General features: G+C 37.0%; 1 protein-coding gene across 3 annotated transcripts in view; it reads right to left on the bottom strand.

The window, feature by feature from the left end:
* Nucleotides 1–20,976, bottom strand: part of LOC149801965 (alpha-1-macroglobulin-like) — a 251,727-nt gene that overhangs the window by 109,149 nt on the left and 121,602 nt on the right. For all 3 annotated transcript variants that reach the window (XR_016420765.1, XM_089956363.1, XM_089956364.1), the window contains one exon: nucleotides 830–915. Coding sequence is in view for 2 of the 3 variants with exons in the window: in XM_089956363.1 (XP_089812489.1) it covers nucleotides 830–915 (86 nt within the window). In the remaining variant the exon portion in view is untranslated. The remainder of the gene's footprint in view (nucleotides 1–829; nucleotides 916–20,976) is intronic.

Raw genomic sequence — 20,976 nt, forward strand, 5'->3', positions numbered from 1 at the left:
ATGCATAATTAGAATTGTATAATTAAAAAGCTCAAAATGTGTGACCAAAGAAATCTACTTAAAAGAGAAATAATCAACTAAATTTCTCAAAGTTTTAGTTAGGTTATCTACCAAACATACTTATAAGTCAAGTCCAACTGCAAACAACACAGATCCTGATTTGCTATCACATAATGCAAAGGGAGATCAGTGTCTACATTCTTTATCCTTTTCATTACTCATAACAAACTGCTTAGACCTGCATTTGCATCTGAATTTTTGGCAAATATATATTGTATATATGAAAATATAAACAAGCCTTAAAAAAATCAAATTTCAACATCAAGGGGCCTGAGTCTATGTAATTGCACCAAAATGGATTCAGAAGTATGAAAGAATGGCAGCAAAACAACATATTCACACCTGCATTCGTAGTGGTGGATATAGATGCAGCTATATTACTAACAGTTTATTAATAATGATGAATAAACCCCAGAAACCTATGATTTTTACCCAGTTCTGGACTGCATGGTCCTGGTACATCACAAAATGCAAATTGGACAGATATACCACAATGCACCTGCTATAGATGAAATAATAAATTTATTACCTTCATTTTGACAAGTGTGCTGAAAGACCAGGTGTATCCATTTCCACCCACCCCACTAATTTGCCAATATTTTCACAAAAAACTTATCACACTGCTGCTGTCACCACAAAAGTGATTACTTTGCCTCATCATGCTGTGGGTTAGGCAACAACAACAACAATAACAACAATAATAATAATAATAATAATAATAATTATAATTATAATAATAATATGGTCCTCAAGTGGTTCTAAATCTCACCCTGAAGGCCTCGATTGAATCTTTAGTCTCTGCGTATCCAGATGTGAAGTGGTGCTGGTGGTGGTAGTCACGTTCTGGCACAGTTTCTAAAAGCAGGTAGAAAAATCATCATGACTACTGTGCTGCCAAAACTGCCATAACAGATATATTAACAGATCCAGTGAAACCCTGTAATAACACTTCATTACAACACAAATTTGGATATCATATGATTGTGCCATGGTGCCTGAAATTTAAAAAAAAAAATTCACAAAAAATTCCTGATGTACTGCAAAACCTCCCACTCTCACCCCTTTTGTAGACCCTAATGGCTAAGCATGCATCATTTTCTTCAGTTAAGCTACTTGTTGGCTGCTGCACAAAATGTTACATAATACTATGGCACTGTGGAACCCAACCATCATGCTATAGAAGAATTTCACTGTACCAACTCATTGAGAATGTAATTTATAACTCATTTTCTTAGATTTACTTGGATTTCATCTGCGTATAAAGGACACCTGCCCCAAATGGCTCATAATCCAGGCATTATCCAGGTTTCTAATATATTGGACTAATTCAGTTCTATCCATTCTTAATGTTTTTACAGACAAGATTTTAGTCTTTGAGAACCAAACTGACCATTGTGAGCATCATTAAATACCCTATTTTTGTGGTTTTATGTTTAGCAGACCCCCATTATAACACAGTCATGTTCCATATACCCCATTATAACATCAATATACACCATTAAATTACAATGTTGTTCTATATGACCTATTATAATACAATCTTGTTCCATATACCCCATTATAACATAATCTTTGTCAGTATACCCATTATAATACAATCTTGTTCAGTATAACTAATTAAACCACTCTTCTACTGTACATCCCATTATAACACACACTGTCCCTAGAACACCATTACATTTTTTACAAGTAGGGCCAGAAATACATTGTGGCACCATGTTTCTCAAGGCACATACTAATTGGTATGTGCCATGGGTTCACCAGGACACTGCACAGGCACAGGGAACAAAATGGGGAATGAACCATGAATAAATTGTATTTCAAATGTGTTGTCATAAGTATATTATCTTGTGGTGTGAACTTATACTGGCTAGATGTTTTAATCAACTAGCAGATGAAATATACAACACACTGTGTACATAGTTCATTGACCCTTCATGTGAAACTGACCATGGTGTCTTTCAAGCGTGTACAATTTTTTCTGAAGTGGTACCTGTAGCTAAATGGTGAATATTTACCAAAACATTTTAATAAAAATTCAATTCATTTGAATGACAGTTTCATTTAGCCTGTATAAATTGTATTTTCTTTTCATGAAATGATTTATAAGTTGTCCATTCTATGCTTAACAGTAACTTGAATATTTATGTACATCAGTGCCTGTATTAATTAGACAACACTGCAGAGGAAAGTAAGTACTCAAAACAAAATTGTACTTTGAAGTTCTTTAAAATGGAATATGTTGTTGTAAGCTTTTTGAGTAAAAGTAGTGTTGATCTTTGTTGAACCGATAAAATAGTATCAGAAGAGCTTCTGCTAGTCAACTATGCAGTTGGCTTCTTTTGTAGTTCTCAGTTCAGGATATTAAACACCAAAATTAGCACATGATGAAATATTTGACAAGTGTGTACATTACCTTCTGTCAACAACTGGATTATAGTGATGATGACTTTTGTTGTTTGTTTTATTTTTTTGTGTTTGATGCCAGCAAATGTATAAATAAAATATTTTAAGAAACTACCATTTTGTTTTAGGCAAATGGTATAAAAGACAGGCCTGTCTATGATGACAATGCGACTGAAAAAGGTGTATTAAAACTTTTGGAGGCATGACATATAAAGCAAGGCTTGCTAAGCCATACAGATTTTCAACACTAGAAGTAGACACAACAGAGGCACAGATACAAAGGCTGCCAGAGAGGATAAGCAAAACTGTGTCAGCACAAGATTAGCTTCCATCCATTACAAGTGGAGTCACCAATGTCAAGCTACTTGCTGCATCAAGATACCATGATACAATGTTTAAAGAAGCAGGAACCTGATAGTCTCCCAGTGCAATAAACTCATGGTCTAAACAAGCAGCAGGAAGGGCAAACAGACTCTAATTCACTCACCCTCGAATTGCAAAAATAAGCCTTCCTGAAAATCACAAAAAGAAACGCAAAAAAAGGGATTGCGTTGACTGGGTGCCGAGTATGAGACTTTGACCTCGTTGCTGCTGTCAATTACATTTTTTTTATCAAACCCAACTCGGTAACGTGATCGAGGATCATACAAATTTATTGTTATGAAACCATGCAGGTTGTCTGTGTGCTACTAAATAAATTTTTACAATGATTATAATCCATATCTCCGATGCACCAAGTCTGATAAATATTTCGCAACCTATGTGTATCAACACCATTAAACACAGCAAGAATATTACAGCTATCCGTGATCACTTTAGGTATTTGTGCGTACCGTTGAGTAACATAAATCACAGCTGTGTTTTTATGTCTTCCCGTGAGAATATCTGAGCTGGATTTAACTTTTTGTCCAGCATCACATCATCATATACAACTAAATTGTTAATAGACCTATCAAGGTCATCCATGGACGGTGCATCATTGATATCAGTGATAAATTCAATGATGTTTTCATCTCTCATCATTGCTGCATGTTTGTTAAAGTCTTTTAACACTTTATAACATCAGCTGATGGAACTATCAAATACAACTTATCCCATTACATACATTTCATTATCAAATTAAGTAACAGTTGTGTCTTACCAGACCCGGACAGCCCAATTATAATCATTTGGAAAGAATTTGGTAATGCTGGATGATGCTTGACTGGTTCGTGCTTTTTTGTTCCCGAGAAATCAGTGACCTCCATGTTATAGAAATATAAAAAATAATATGGATTTATATTGTGTGAAATGCAGGACATGCCCTCAGACAGGTGAACTAACAGCTATTACAATAAAAAATAACAGATCAGCAGTTACAGGTAAGTGTGAACAATGTGGTACAAAAAATTTTTAATTTATTTCTAATCCAAACAATATATTATAAAAAGAGTAAGTGATGTTGCCACTCAGTTAACAAAGTTACCAGGAACACCATGGGTGAAATATCCAGGAGAAAAACATCTTCCAGGATATAATTACTGTGGTCCTGGTACTTGACTTGATATCAGGCTTGATAACCAAGATCAACCAAAACCCGGTGAGTATCCAGTAAACGCTATTGATAAAGTGTGTCATGCTCATGATGTAGCTTATAAAAGTAAAAACCTACAAGGTAGACAAATTGCAGATGTGAAATTAATTCGTGCGCTAAATTCTATAAAAATTAAATCTTTCAAAGAATCATTAGCTAATTGGTTGGTGAGATCTGTGATGAAGGGTAAGCTTGCATTAGGAGCTGGTAATTAATCAACCGATTATTATCAGAATGAGGTCGATTTATTATAGCCCAAGAGGATACTGGAGGGGTAGAGCAGCGATTAGTAAACTCGCTGAGGCAGCAGGTGTTGGACATGTTGCTGCTGAAAAATGGTTAGCACAACAGGCAATATGGCAAATTTATCTACCACTGGCTAAACAAATTGAGTATGCGCATTTTGATGTCAGTGTTCCTAATGAAGTTCATCAGGTAGATATTTTGTTTTTACCACATAATACTATCAAAATTGGAAGATGCTGATTAACGCACAAATACGCGCTAACTGTCGTTGATGTTGCAAGTAGATACAAGGAAGCAGAGCCATTATCAACAAAGACATCAACTGAAGTAGCTTCTGCGTTTGAACGAATTTACCGGCGTGGGCCCTTGCAATGGCCACAGCTGTTACAAGTTGATTCTGGAAGAGAATTTCAAGGTGTAGTATCATTGCTGATGAAAAAACATAATGTCAAAATCAAACGAGGACATACTGCAATTCATCGTGATCAGGCAATTGTTGAATGATTTAATCGAACACTCGCTGAGCAGTTATTTGGATATCAATATGCAAAGGAAACAATTCAAGATACGAGATCTCACAAATGGGTTGCAAGATTACCAAGTGTGATAGCTGCATTAAATAATGAAATTACTCGAACAACTGCCATAAAACCTATTAGCACGATCACAAAAAATCATATACTCGTACAATGATGTGATTTTTCAGGCAGCCAGTATTAGGTAATGTGACTGTAAGATATTTATATGAACCCAGTGAACTTGAAGGTGGTAAAAAAAGAGCGACTGATCCTATCTGGAGTATTACCACACACAAAATTTCCAGCGTGATTACATCCACGGGTAGACCCAGAATCTACAGATTACATTCAACTGCTCCTCAACGTGGATTTACACGCGAACGATTACAAGTAATTCCTATGGATACATAAGTACCACCACGATCACTTAACTAGCACCCCTACGTAAATTACATTCAAGACAGGTCACATTTTCGCATGTATGAAAAAGGCTAATATATTTTCTATCCATGGTAAATTGTCTTGGATTATTACTTGAGTAATGCCACAACATTATACAATTGCAGCTTGCACAATGATTATTCTGCTGCTGCTTCAGCGCTATGACAAATCCAACACTGAGATCAAAGTCTCTTTTTTTTTGTTTTCACTTTGTTTATAACCAATTTTTTTTCTCTTACTATATCATTATCACTTTGACATTTATCGAAGGTTTCTGTAGCATCTATGACAATTCTCATCAGCTGAGATATTCTTCTGACTTGAGACACTGCGAGATAAACTAAGTTTGACCGCTTGACATGATCGACAATCCAAACTCGAGTATCAGAGATGGTTAGCCCCTGAGATGAGTGAATTGTCATCATGTATCCCAGTGTCCACGGGGATTTATCAGCACGTAATGCATCCTCAATAACACCGACATCAACTACGACAACATCATTTAATACGAGATTCTGTTTCTCAGTCTGTCCTGGTATTTCAACATTGATATTCTGTCGTCGTGTATCAGCTGGTCCATAACACAATGGTACAAATTGGTCTGCAAACATTTCTTTATGCAGCTGAAATAACTGCTGTTGAAGTGTATCACGAACTATCTTTCTACTTGCCACTATCAAATGATTTTTTTGTCTCCACACTTGCAGAAAGTTGTTCATAGAAGTTTCTGAAATTATTTTACACATTATTTCACATTGAATTTTATTCAGTTGTAGTCTGATTAATTTCTTAAATTCCCTTACTTCTACATCAAGAGATCTATGATCATCAGTTATCTCATCGTAATAATCTACAAAATTCTTTAGAAGCCTGTGCGGAGATGGCCCAACAAAAGGCAGTGGTTGACCATGATCGCCGCACATGACCACCACTTTATTTTTCAATAACAGCCAATCGAGAAACATTTTTAATGCATCTAGCGACATTGTACATACTTCATCCCAAATGATGATCTTTGGAATATGTTTCTCTCCCATTCAATCAGGAGTCCGTGTGTCACCCTTGTATTGAATAATGCTATAATAAGTACATGATTGCACTCCTCATTGTTTCATTTCTCTTGTGACTGTGTATAGGTGTTAAAACAACCATATCATCTGAACTCTGCCAAAATAATTTGATCAGTTGAGTCGTCTTACCAGAACCCCCTGGTCCATTTAGATAAACAGTCTTGTTTCTGGATACTGGATCATACACATATGCTGCAGACGATAATTCTGATATCTGATTATTTTTGTAACAAATATCTTTAATCGTAACATCTACGGACTCAGAATAATTATATAACATTTCTTGTTGTATTCTCCACTCGCCCCATGATGCATCAGTGGTTGTAAATTGAGTCTGTAATTCTGAATATTTTTTTTCGATATAAAATGAATCTGTTGCAACTCTGACTACAGTACAAGGGAATCTATTTATCATTGATAATAAATTTATAGAAACATAAGCGAGCATTGAGGATATTAAATGAGTAAACTGAGGTGACTTGCCATCAATATAATCAACAATTGTACCTAATTGTGTTCCATTAGACAAGTAGGCATTTTCTCAACTATATCTCTCTTTGTTGCATTGGTGATTACAAAATCATATTCAGCATCATCTAGAATTAATCGTGTATAATGTTGTTTATGATCATATGCCCCGCCTTGAGTAAATTTACCGATTAGTCTTCTACCAAGATCTTTTGGGGTTTTATCATCATCAGGTGGTGGTAGCCAAACCTCAGTCTGAGGACGGTATGTTATAACTGCCTCATTTACAATCAAAGATATTAGTATTTTATTTTACAATCAAGCAAATATCGTAATAAAACTATTGGTACCCAGCACATTTCTGAAAAGAGACTACCAAACCAAACATAACAGATCGGATGAAGACCCTGAGCAAACTCAAATGATACAATACGAGCAAATCCAGTTAGATCAAAATCAGGAAGGGGTTGATTTATTGATACTCTTTTCATCTCGTGTGTGGGGTGTCCAATCTTTTAAAATATCCAGCACAGTCTCCGTAACCAAGAAAATGTCCCAGATAACGAGCGACCATATCAACCGAGATAACATCATTGCGGTCATACTCGGTATTCCACAATCCACCGTGTCCGTATTCAAAGCAGCTTAGTTGTACTTCTTCGAGAAATTCAAATCGTGCTGGCTTCCACGAAGTTTTCTCTCTTGCAAAGTGAGCTGCAACTGACGGAACCTTGAAACAATTATTCAACAATTGCTCAGTATTCTCTGTTTAAAATTTCTGTGCAAGATTTTTCATTTCTTCATGGAGAGATTCTTTATGATATATTTTGCTGTTAGGTAATACAAATTGATCATATTTTTCATCATCTGAACTCTTAAATAGCCATATTGATACAGGATCGTTTTTACTTATTTCGTGAATAAAATCAAACATGTTTCTCCCAGAGTTCTCTGGGAGGGGGTGGGGTGTGTGTAAAATCTTAGTCCGATCTTGTGGAAATATTGTGACTGCGCTGGTCCACGCATGCACATAATGATCAATAATTTCAATTGGGGTTCCTCTCGATTTATTCTTTGATTCATATCAAATCTCTCTGGTTATCGTTGCTACGATTACTGGAAATTTTAATTTATTTCCGAACTAGGCAACATCAATTATTGTAGCTCCGGTATCCTTCACCGGTTCAGCCCATTTGTTTATTTTTTCACGTCGTAGAGCCATTAACCCATCTCCACGCATCGTGTTTGTAAAATGTTCAGTTACTCATTCGGCTACACAGTTCAGCTTTGAAAATCTCATTGGTGCAAGATCATTAACGTTGGGGTTTAGCTGATAAATTCCATAAATAACCGCGATCATACGATATGCTCGAGCATAATATGGTCTGTCAATACCAGTCAGCATACCTGGCTTAGAATTTTTACTTAGCACAGCGCTTTTTCCATTAGCAAGGACAGGGTCACATTTGTCATGGATAATCCACTCAGCAGAATCTGTTTCAGATAATACAACAAATTTTATTCTGAAAAAATATATCTGATCATTGAGATAATCGCTTTCGCTTGCTCATCGTTCATTGTAACATCAATGACTTTATCATCAAGTATAAGCTTGAATGTCGACCACATGTGAGATGCCCCATCATCATGAAATTTCTCTTTCAGCATTCCGAATATTATTATTCAGATTATTCGTCAGATCAGCCAGAGTTTGCCTCCGCAAGTCAGGAGTTATTCTGTCAAGATCAAATCTGGATTCAGGAAACAAACTTTCCAAGACCTGATTGTAGATAATCTCCTAAACTCTTCCATATTATATTTAAAACAAGTATTTAAATTCAGATATTGTATATATGATGACTCAAATAAGCAATCAGTGCAAGTGGTTGATGGCAGGGTCTTCAACCCCTTGTAACAAATCCTGTGTAAATGAATTCTGCGGACAGCATTTACAAAGCGTGCATCGAGGAAGTCTTGGTCCAAAACCGTGTTTACGGTGTGGTCTTGGAGTTAGAGGGAAAACAGTTGTGTGTGCAATGTGGTGGTAAAAGATATCAAGAACTAAAACGAACTTATGATAAATAAAAATAACAACCCTGACTCTGTCAAGGACTCTGCTCTTGATAAAGTTATAAGAAACCCTGAAGATTATAAAGCTTGATTTGAAGACAAATTATAATTTAGACAAATACTATTATATATATGGAGCAAAAAGAATTTGTCAGATATCCTATCATCAAGAATTATAAAGCATCTCATGATGGTGTAATCAGACACTGTTGACTGAAAAAACCAGTTGGTACTGTTAATAGTTATGGTTATCTAAATTTACTGTTGGGGGGAAGAAAAGGTATTTCTGTCACAGGTTTGTTTATCATTGTTTCTTTGCGGTGCAAGATGGCCGCTATCGCTTAACCAGCTTGAAGCAGCTGTTCCGTTTTTTTAGTGCTATTTTCATGATATTTGTGCGTGTTGCCTGTTTTCATCTTCGTTATTGTGTTCATTATGTATTGGCTGTTAAATATGTATTTGTTTCTTCATAACTTGTTTTGGAAATGAGAGCAATTAGACTTTTTCACAGCCATCTTGCTCCACTGTTTTTGAACAAACTGCCATCACGTGATACTCGCCAGTCTTCCCGTTTATGCTACGATGGACCCTCATTAATTGCTTTAAATGATCACTCCTTGGCTCTCCAAACTACATTGTGCTCAAGGCTAAACGAACTGGGACTACATTCATCATTACCTAAATGTAAACAGAAGCGAAAAAAGAAACGTTGTTTCAAAGCTGGCCGGCGTAGAAGAGGAAGAATTCCAGTTATCTCCCTTATTTCGGCTCAACAATTTAAAAACAATTCGACCGTTAATTTAGATAACCAAATTCAAAACCCTATTAATTCGTCAACCTTTGTGTCAGCTATCGAAGAAATACCTCTGCGCATTGCATTATTCAATGCCCAGTCAGTAGGACCACCGGAAAAGCGCACAGAAATACTTAATTTTATCAACGACCAGAACATGGACATATTTTCCCTGACAGAAACATGGCTAAAAACATCAGGAGATGAGCCCAAGTGTGCGGATCTAATACCTACTGGTTACTCCATCAAGTCGTTCCCCCATAATTCTCGTGGAGGTGGAACTGCTGTCATCACAAAGAACTCCACGATAAAACATCTTAACCATACCACAACATACAATTTCAACCACACATCGTTTGAACTAGTCCAAACCACACTCACACTGGAGCAAAGGTCAGTCCATTTTTTTCTGCCTATACCGCCCTCTCCTAGTAGAAAAAACAAGCTGGCTGACACTCTCTTTTTGGAGCAGGTTCCGAATCTCCTGGACTATGCAAATTCAATAGGTGGCAACCTGATTATTCTTGGAGATTTCAACTTTCACTTTGACTGTCCCGGAAACCCAAACACATCAAAACTCCATTCCATTAATGTTTTCAACCTCAAACAGTCAGTTAACCAACCCACCCATAAACATGGTCACATTTTAGACTGTATTCTTCATAGACCTGATGATAACATTCTACGGTCCTCCCTGGTATCCCATGACCTTGCATCAGATCACCTCTGCATTATATGCCATCTTGATGTATCAGTCCCTAACCCTCCACCTTTATGTGCTACTAAGAGAAACCTCTGTTTGATAAATAGAATCAAACTAATGCATGACATCCATGCTAACCTAACAACTTGCTTACCTCCTACCGCAGAACAACTTGATAACTGCCTGCGTTCATTGCTTGACAAACATGCACCAGTTACCAAGTGCAGAGTATCAATTCAAAAGTGTTCTACATGGTATAGCAGTGTTAGGGACCAGCTTCGCACTGCTAAAAAAGACCGCTGTAAAGCTGAGAGGCTCTGGCTTTCCACCAGACTCACTATTCATAAGCAAATCTATGAAGCCGCTAAGAAGAATGTCACAAATATAGTCCATGCAGCGAAATCAGCCCACTACACTACTATGATCATGGAAAGTTCCAGTTGCAAAGAGCTCTTTGAGATTACTAACAAGCTAATGTCAATGAATAAATCTACACCACTTCCAACTACCTTCTCTCCAGTCGACCTTCCGGACATGTTTGCAAATTTCTTCTGTGACAAAGTACAAACCATTAGAGATAAGCTTGACACCACAATTTCAATTGACTCATCGTCACCATACAGTTGGGATACAGAATTTCAGCGTCAACCGTTAGCAGCATTTGAACCTGTCTCTATGGATTTCGTACGTTCAATCCTGATGAAGAGTGCACCAAAGTCATGTGAACTTGATCCAATTCCAACATCACTGCTGACTGAGTGCTCAGATCCAATATTGCCTTCACTAACTAATGTTATTAATACCTCTCTCTCATGCGGTGAATTCCCATCATTTTTCAAAACTGCCATTGTAAAGCCTCTGCTGAAGAAACCAACACTAGACCATAATGATTTAAAGAACTACTGCCCAGTTTCTAATCTCCCATTCATATAAAAAATCTTAGAAAAGGTTGTTCTATCCCAGCTTGTATCTAATCTAAATTCAAAGTCTTTTTAGCAATGTACAATCTGCATATCGCCCTTGCCACAGTACTGAAACTACTCTTCTAAAAGTAGTTAATGACATTCTCTTTGCGTTGGATAGCAGAAAGATTACAGTCCTCGCCCTCCTTGATTTGTCTGCAGCATCTGACAAAACAGACCATGATATATTACTTCACCGTCTCTAGCATGTATTTGGCAGTCATGATACAGCCTTACTGTGGTTCAAGTCCTACTTGGTCAACAGGACACAAATTGTATCTGCAAATGGAATACACTCCAGCCCAGTTGATCTATGTTGTCGTGTTCTACAGGGGTCTGTTCTTGGACCAGTTCTCTTCATTCTGTACACTCAGTCGCTCTCAAGTGTCATAGATCATCATCCAGTGTCTCACCAATTGTACGCTGATGACACCCAAATATATAAATCTAGCCACCCAACTGAAGTTGATGCTACCATCCAAGGTGTAGAGAGATGCATTTCTGATGTGAAATCATGGATGACATGTAACAAGCTGCAGATGAATGATGATAAAACTGAGGACATTCTGATCACAACACAAAGACTTTCTCATTCACATCCTTTACCTCAAACAATAAATAACAGCAACACCAACATTAAATTCACACAATCAGTACGAAACCTAGGTGTTACTCTGGACAGTACTCTCACATAGCACCAACATGTCATGAACATATGTAAGGCTGCATATCTTGAGCTGAGACGCAACAGCTCCATTCGCAAATATCTTTCAGTTGATGCCACTAAAACACTTGTGTTCATTAGTACTTTCAAGACTGGACTATTCTAACTCAATTCTGTCTGGTTCATCTCAATATCTGCTCCAGAAACTTCAAAAAGTTCAAAACACAGCTGCTCGGATCATACTTAGAGTACCACCATCAGAGCACACCTCCCCGCTGCTCTGTATCCTACACTGGCTATCCAATCGATCCAGGATCAAACACAAAATTTGTTCTCTGTGCTACGTTTCACTGTCGGACTCTAGTCCAACATACCTATCCAACCTCACCCATGTGTACACACCAGAAAGATACTTACGCTCCTCTTCTGACAATCGTATACTCATTATTCCCACTATGAAAACAAAGTCATATGGACAACGTTCTTTTGCATACCAGGACCCAGCAACACGGAATGAATTGCCCACTGAACTTAGACACAAAGACACAGTGATCACATTCAAGAGAGCTCTTAAAACTCACTTATTTCTACTGCAAGAATAAACTTGAAGACATAATAATGTTTCCTACCTTAAATATTCTTAGCATGGTTTTTGTTTTTTTTTAATGTTTTCTCATTTCATGGTGTTTGTTTTTGTAATCATATTATTATGTTTTTTATCTTATAGGTGTTGTCTAATGTTGTAAAGCGCTTAGAGCTTCTAAAGATTAGGTGCTATACAAAGTTCTCATTATTATTATTATTCTCAAAGACGGTCTTGTGATCGATCATATTGACTCAGATCACAAAAATAACTCTTTACACAACCTTCAGGCTATTACACAGAGTGAGAATTGCAAGTTTGGCAATACTGGAAAGTATAAAAAAAATTCCTAGGGTTGCTAAATCTATAAATATTGAGACTGGTGAAGAAATAATATTTCAGTCGATGTATGCAGCTGGTAAGTATTTTGGTATTTGTGCACCTTCCATACAAATCGCAAATAAAATATATAAATCAGTGGTTTCATACAAGTATGAAAAAACTGGATTTCATTTGAATACCTCCCGTTTGTATTAGATACAGACAACATCCTTGATTAAAACAACGGAGACAACTCTGCCACAAATATGTAGTGCGGTTGATAGAGTTATCATTCTTCCTTTTACACTGTCCCTGATTTTATCAATGGAAATAAATTTCAGAATATTTGTAAATATTTTTTTTTGGTTACAATCATACAATTTAAATATCTACGTGATAATTGACAGAAAATATTTCACTTACCTCTGATTCCTGCCCTTAGTCTGACTGACTAGAAAGTCGAAATTCTCCGTCTTAAATAGTTTTACACGTTTTCTAGTGAATCATCCGTGTGTAAGTTCCCAAAATAACTCATCAGGAATATTATGTGAATAACTATAAAAAGACGGAGAATCTGCAACTTCATATTGAATCATCCATGTGTAAGTTCCCAAAATAACTCAACCAGAAATATTATGTGTATAACTATAAAAAGACGGACAGAGCGACTTTCTAGTCATTCTGGACTAGGGGGCAGAGGTAAGTGAAATATTTTGTTCAGTAATCTAGAAGTTGTGTTTTACACAATTGTATTAATAAGAAATATAATTTAAAGATATATTATATACTGTATAATGAATTATGAAAATATCAATATTATTTCTGCTATTAAAAAATTAGAAAAAGATGGCATAAATGTATTTGATGAACTAAATCCTGAAATAATTATTTCTGATTTTGAAACATTACAAGAACGTAAGGAGAATATTGGTTCGTAAAAAAAGTTCAAACGGGAATGTTTGAATCGCTGGCCAAAGTAAAAGAAAATTAAGTGAGGGAATTTCGTCTCTCTCTCACTCATATTAGAAAAAATTAGATCAGAACTATCTCGTTATGAAGCAAAAAAAGACAATCAATACTCGCATAAGACAATTAAGAAAAATTGTTGGAAACTGTTAGTGGTTATGAAAATGAAAGTTAGACTCATTCGTGGAAATTAAAGTGAAAGTGTATCAGATTTTAATCTTTTTTTGTGATTTTAGTCCATTTGTCAGTAAAAATCAAGGACGGTGATTATTTTGTTTTACTGTTTATCACGCGTCACTGGCATTTTTAAAGTATATATTTGTTCCCTTGCTAAAATCAAGGGAGACAACACTACAATTGAAAATCCTCGAAAATCGTAGATTTTTGCGATTTTACATATAAATTCAGACTCAGAGTCTCTCCAAGAAGGTCAAGCAAGTTGCCGGACTGGTCAGTCAGTCTGAAATTTATTCTTAATAATAGCGTATTATGACATCTTAGATAGACCAAGTTAACTGGTTCTTGCACAATCAGATATCTAGGTGGGACTTGCGGGGTAAAAGTATACAGAATATATCCTTGCTGTGCTTCATTTGATATTTCTGTGTTTGTCTGATAGCTTCCATCAACTGTGTCACACAAAAGATTGACCGTGATCGTTGAGGTTATATTTACAATTCCTGGAGAAATATGACAGCCTTTTCCGTGTTGTCCATTGTTGTATCTGAGAATACTTGCTGGCGGCAGTGTTTTTCTCCATTATTCCAATATATTAGTAAAACACTCATTAATGATATCGTTGACTGATTTTTTTAGTTCGTCTAGGTTATACCCAGCATACTTAAAATTTGGTAGATCAGTTTCTGTTACCGAGTACTTGCAAAGGAATTTTTGTTTATTTATGTTGTCTGAATTTATTACCATTTGTATGTGCCTTCAATGAATAAGTTCAACATCAAATACAATTCTATCTGCCTGATAATCTCATTTCGTGGCGATGACAAATCAAAAAGATACTTGGTAAAAGACAGACTCAAAATATGCAGTTGTTGTTTGTGTATTCTATTATATTGATCAAAATAATGAGTGAAACCGCCACTAATACCAGCCGTACCTAGTCTATTTCTAGTTTTAAATGAATACACTTCATCATTGCCTTTGAATAAAAGTTTACTGTCATATATATCGTCGGTTGCGAATAAGTGTTCTATTAGGGGGCCCCCATGATATGAACGATTCACTATAGTAATATCAGCTCGGTTTGGTTAAGGTATTGGCGGTGTTGCCTACAGGGCAACATCAGGCCATCCTAACACTGATCTGATCGATGACTGATATATATCAACGGTGTGATCCGGAGAATTTATCTCTATCACAGCTGATAGCATTGATTCGTGGACTGTTATGGTCATCTTGGATTCTTTCCCCGTGATATTTTTTATTCTACATTGAAATTCATCACTGATCTGTTCGATTTGATAACTCCGCGTGGATTTTCCAACAAATACCCAGTCAGGTGTTCCATCTGTTTTATTTTCATTTGCAAATACCAGCAAATTATTTGATTCTAAACCAACAATTGATTTTGATCTGATATTTGGCCAACTGTAGTATACTTGCAACTGCGCAAGGTCAATCTTACTCACTGGAATCGCGGTTGGAAAATTAATACTGAATTCAGGATTTGTTGAACTCGCTGACATCATCGTGGTTCTCAACAGGGTTGTATTTGCGGCTATCTGCCGAAGTAGTTCTGTCATTATTTAAATTTCCATTTTCCAAATGGCGGTTTTCTAAATCAATTACTTCATTGTATGTCTTAACCATTATATCAAATTCAGAATCTGATATTGTGAAGGCTTGATGATATCAGCGATGATAATTTAGAGTACTCATTTGTTTTAATGTAATCGCACAGTATAATCATGCAATTTTGTACTCGTGCATGTGGATATCTTTTTCGCGATAATATTGACAACACCAGCAATGGTCACCGATGATGAAACACATATCGTGGCTACTGCTACCGTTAATGGTGTAAGCGACGATAACACTATGCTGGTGGATGCAACAAGTGTAGATACCGAGTATACAATGACATTGATGGCAACTACACGTCTTCGGTATTTTTTTATACTTTTGTTGTATTGTTGTCAACAATGGTTTTTAGTGCTGTTTGCCATTCACATACTTGATTATATCTAAATTTCTAAATGTCCATTATACCTTACACAATAACCAATTGACACGTTTCAGCAACAAATTCCAGACACCATCAGTAAGATGTTGCGGTTAATTTCTTATCAGCTGCTTCCAGTATAAATGTTTCTTCGTTCCCACTATTTAAGACAACAGACACAACCCCGGAAAACTTATCAGTTGAATGCCGCCAGGGATATGTAGGGTATATACTAAATGCTGCAGCGCTGAACAAAGACAGCCTGTACACACCAGTGACTTCTGCGGTATGTTTGATAGTATTATTCTGCTGTGACCATGTCGAGAATCCCGATGACACTGTGTATGAATTATTGGTAATCTGTTTGTGGGGAATTTTAATGAGATTAATTTTGTTAACGATATCAGGAATTCCACTAATGACATATTCTAGTGTTTTTTTAATTGTTTCCATGCTCATCTTGACATAAGAGAGTTTCACTTCAGCGGTCAACGGGGTGCCAAAGAAATCATCTGCGATTTCATTAAGTTTTCTAAAGTTTTTACGGAGATTTGTAAATGTACTTACTTGAACATCATACTCGGCCTGCAACATGGATAATTTACCATCTACGGTGCTGTATTTAACGTCTACATATTTTTTTGTCTTTGTTGGCTGTTGGATCTCTTAGCACGACTATTTTATTTTTGTTCATGCTGAGTTCACCTCTCAATGTGTTGCCGGTATTCTTCAAATGATTAGCAACACTTCTGGCAATTTCTTATCTGAATGTTATAAACGATATATTTGAGTCTCAGATTCTACCACCATCAGTAAACACAGGGATGTTATCCGTAAGAGCACCAAGAACTCTACGAATTATTTCATTCCATTTGATACTGTTTGTTTTCAAAACGCCATATCTGTCCTGAAAAACAACTTCATCTCGGTCAATTCCAGAGAGGTTCATAATATCAGCGAGTTTGTCTTTAGTCACGTAATTTGACAACTCTATTTCGTTGAACTTTTTTTAACTTTTAGTAGTATCACCTCCAGATTGACCGTAAATATCTACCATTATTCTTTTCTTTCTAATCTAAATCAATGATTTCTCGAACTGTTGACTTGTATAATTGTGCACAACTTTGTGAGGTGGTAACGATGGCGTCACTGATACAGCATCAAATACAGCAACTGCTTCACGGCTGCATATTGGTGGATTGGTTAGTGTTTGTGTTGGTAGCGTCGAGAACTCACCCATACGAATCGAAATAAATAATTCCACGGATATCAATTGCGTATGCTACCCAGCGAGTTCCAACCCCGGTGTGTTTATCAAGATTGATAATACCTGTTTCAGACTGCTTGGTCATTGCGGTAACTGATCTTGCATAAAAACACCTCTGAAGTATTATTTTTTAGTTGTTTGGCAGCATAAAGTAAATCAAAATTTGACACCAGCGAAATTAACGCAGTGTTCCTGGAAGTCTTAGACCCTTTCCTCGATAAGATTTGGGAAGTCTTAAGCCCATTCCCGTTGCTTTTTTTAATGCCATTCTAGCTGCGGTACAAACAGTACCTAACGCAGCTGCTTTTGCAATGGCTAGTACGGCTGCGGCTATCAGCGCTGGTATTGTTGCGAGAAGTGGAAATATCCCGCCTGTTTTAGCGGCATCGCTGATGGCACCAGTGGAAAGTTTAAGTCATATTCCAGTCTTGGTTTGTCTGGCTTTATTAAAATGTTTAATTTGACGCTCTGTCAACGACAGTTTATTTTCACTGCCTGTGATTTGATTGTGCTTTAGCATTATTGTGGTTCCTGTCTTTTTACTGATGCGGAATGTAGTTTATTAATCTGACAGGAGTCAGACTAACACTAACGTGATGGTAAGACAAATATATGTCTAGGTGCTGTCACTCCCTGCTGTGATGCTATTTGCCACGTAAACAACCCATTGGCATTAACAAGAGCACTATCTGTAGTTGTTGTAAACCATGATAACAGTGACTTCCCGCCTGTGTTCATGAAAGTAGTTGCTGTTCTTCAGTGATCGATGGATTAGCACATATGACCACAGATTCTGCATCTGAAACTTCGGCGGCATTAGTATGCTTGTTTGGTCGTCTTGTAATATATTGATTACCATTAGGAAAGTCAAATGAATCTTTCTCAAACATCATTGTTGGACCTGACGATCTTGTGTAATCATTGGAGTACCTTACAAGGCCAAGTATTGTTGTGGCGACGTCAACGTGTTCAGGCAGGATTCAATATCCATTCTGTCAATCGAGTATGTGGCTCTGCTAAATAATGCCATTATGCCATTGTTAACAAAACTAATTTGATTGTTAGCATCATACCGGTTATTGTTTTCATTTACAAGTAAACTTTCAACTTCGATAAACCTCTCAGAGGGTAGGAAGTATCTACCTGTATTATTCTGAACTTGTAATTCAATTTTTCCATATGCGTTTGGTACACGCGCATCATAAGAATAATACTGGTAATCACACACAGATTCATCCTTGGGAACTGGTGCAACCATGTCAAACGCAGTGTCAGATATACGCTTGAACATTTTTTATTATGGTTGTTATCGTCTAACACGAAGACCACTTCCTGCTATCAGACTTGCAGTCATATTGTCTTCGATTTCTTTGGCGGAAGGTACACCAGCCAACTCTGCTAGTTTTTGATTTGCAGCCTTTTTTATTATTTTACTGACATTCGCGGGCATATCTTCAGTGCTTGGTAATTTTGCTGGTTGTTGCTGAACCACCTTTCGTCTGCGTATTAATCGTGCTATACTGTCTTTGACAGCCGTGAATGCCTTACCAGCAACGTCGCTGATTGCTCCATTAGCTTTTTCACGAATGACATCCATGACTTTCATTGATAATTGTTTTGCAATTGGCGTTACTTTGGGAGCTATTCTTGTAAATAATCCCTGAACAACATCGCCAAGTCCATCCCCGTAATACGCGCTGTAAACGGGTAGTCGTGAGTTTACTACTCTGATCATCCTGGGTCAGTGGTGAGAGTCATGTATGATCATCTTACTTTTCAGTTATTTGTTTAATCGCTGTGGTATCCATCCATGATTTCATCAATGAGACCATGGTAAACATTAATATCCATGATGCCGCCGCAAAATAACCGGTGACAAATATCAGCTGCTTCATTGATTATTTCCAGAGAATTATTTCCACCTCACTTTCCTCCTATGAGAACTTCTAACCATTGCACGTCATCGAGGATATTGTTAGGACAAGCAACAAGTAGCACCGGTGCCAGGTGCATCATAAAACTCTTCCGCCTCAATACGAGGGAGAAAGAATGAAGTTTTTTTTAACGATAAAATATCACCTGGTAACGGATATTTTTTTATCAGTGATTCTATGTATATTTTCAACTGCTCGAAATACAAAAGGAATCCAGTTTTCTTCTGAAACATCGGCAGTGTTTGGATCTAATCATGAACTTTATATCCGTAAGTGGCAATCAGGATTCTCCTGAAGTTGTCTATAACCCTCTTTGGTAAACTGAGCTAGTGGTTTTGAAGGTGGTTTTGATTCTGCCGTAACAAGTTTCTTTACATCACTGACCTCCTTGCAGACTTTATCAATACTATCAATTGTATTTCTTCACCGATGGGTGGAGGTTGAGATGCAGCTATTTCAGTTGGAAGTTCTCAAAAAATCTTTTTTGTTTGTTTAGTTCTCACCACTATTTTGCCAGTTTGCTCAGCGGTTTGTCGTACTGGTACAAGTATACCTTCAGTAGCCGTTGCGACTCTTTCAGTAACTTTTGCAAGGGGTTTAAACAATTGTTCTGTACCTGTAGCGAATTCAACTTGGGCTTTTTGACGTGCTGGTAGTTTTTGTTTAACAGCATCTCTCAACAGAGTATATTTCTTAATTGCTTCTAGTCGCTCTCAAGCTAATATAGCTGTGTAAGATATCTGCGCTGGTGGCATTATTTGTTATAACTTTATTTAATTAATAGCAGCAGAGAGGGTGAAGTCTCATACTCAGCACCCAGTCAATGGGATCCCTTTTTTTGCATTTTTTTTTGTGATTTTCAGGAAGGCTTATTTTTGCAATTCGAGGGTGAGTCAATTAGAGTCTGTTTGCCCTCCCTGCTGCTCCTAAACAACGTTCTTTAAACGTACCATGGTACGCTTTCAATTACTCTTGCTAAAATTGCCAAGCTCAATAAAAACATAGACACACAGAGAAAAAAGCCAAATGAAGTTGAAGATGAAACAGCATGTTTTAATATATGATACCATATTGCAGATCATACTTGGACAACCAATTTAATGCTATTCTATTAAAATTCTCCATGAAGATACAAAACATGCCATGGAGCTGTGATCCCCTTATATGATCAGGGCATCATAATAACCTTGATTCTCTCAGTGTTAATGTTTGAAGTTAAGCACTCTCCTTCACAAACAGTATTAGGTTGATTCACAATTGCTGTCTTTGTGCTTTCTCATCAGCATAGTTAAATACACTACCAGTGCCACATACAGTGTGACCCCAATATAGCATTCTCCATTATAAAATGAATTCGGATATAACACAATCGTGGCACTGCTCCTGAAATCTCCCAAAGTATTGGTTGAATGATGCTTGTCCATCGATGTTGATGAGGACCATTTGACATCATTGATTCATGGGGGGTGGGCCGGATTTGGCTGATCAGTACGATCTGGGCCCGGAAGAGTCTGTTGCAGTGGGGACATGGATGAACAGGTTGCTGACTGTGAGTTGCAGAACCGCTGTTCCTGGATTTGCACAGATCATGTTTCTCAGCTGTGTTCACCAGTCTTTTCTGCTCAAAGGCTGCTGCACCATCATTGACGTGACTGGGCCAAGCAGATCGGTTAGCAGTGACACTATCCCAGCTGTTAGGATCAATGCCTAGGTATTTCCGCGAAGCCTTGAGAGTGTCTCTGTACCTGTTTT

The sequence above is a fragment of the Sinohyriopsis cumingii genome, chromosome 4, assembly GCF_028554795.1.
Source record: "Sinohyriopsis cumingii isolate HCF-2022 chromosome 4, ASM2855479v2, whole genome shotgun sequence".
Lineage (NCBI taxonomy): Eukaryota > Metazoa > Mollusca > Bivalvia > Unionida > Unionidae > Sinohyriopsis > Sinohyriopsis cumingii.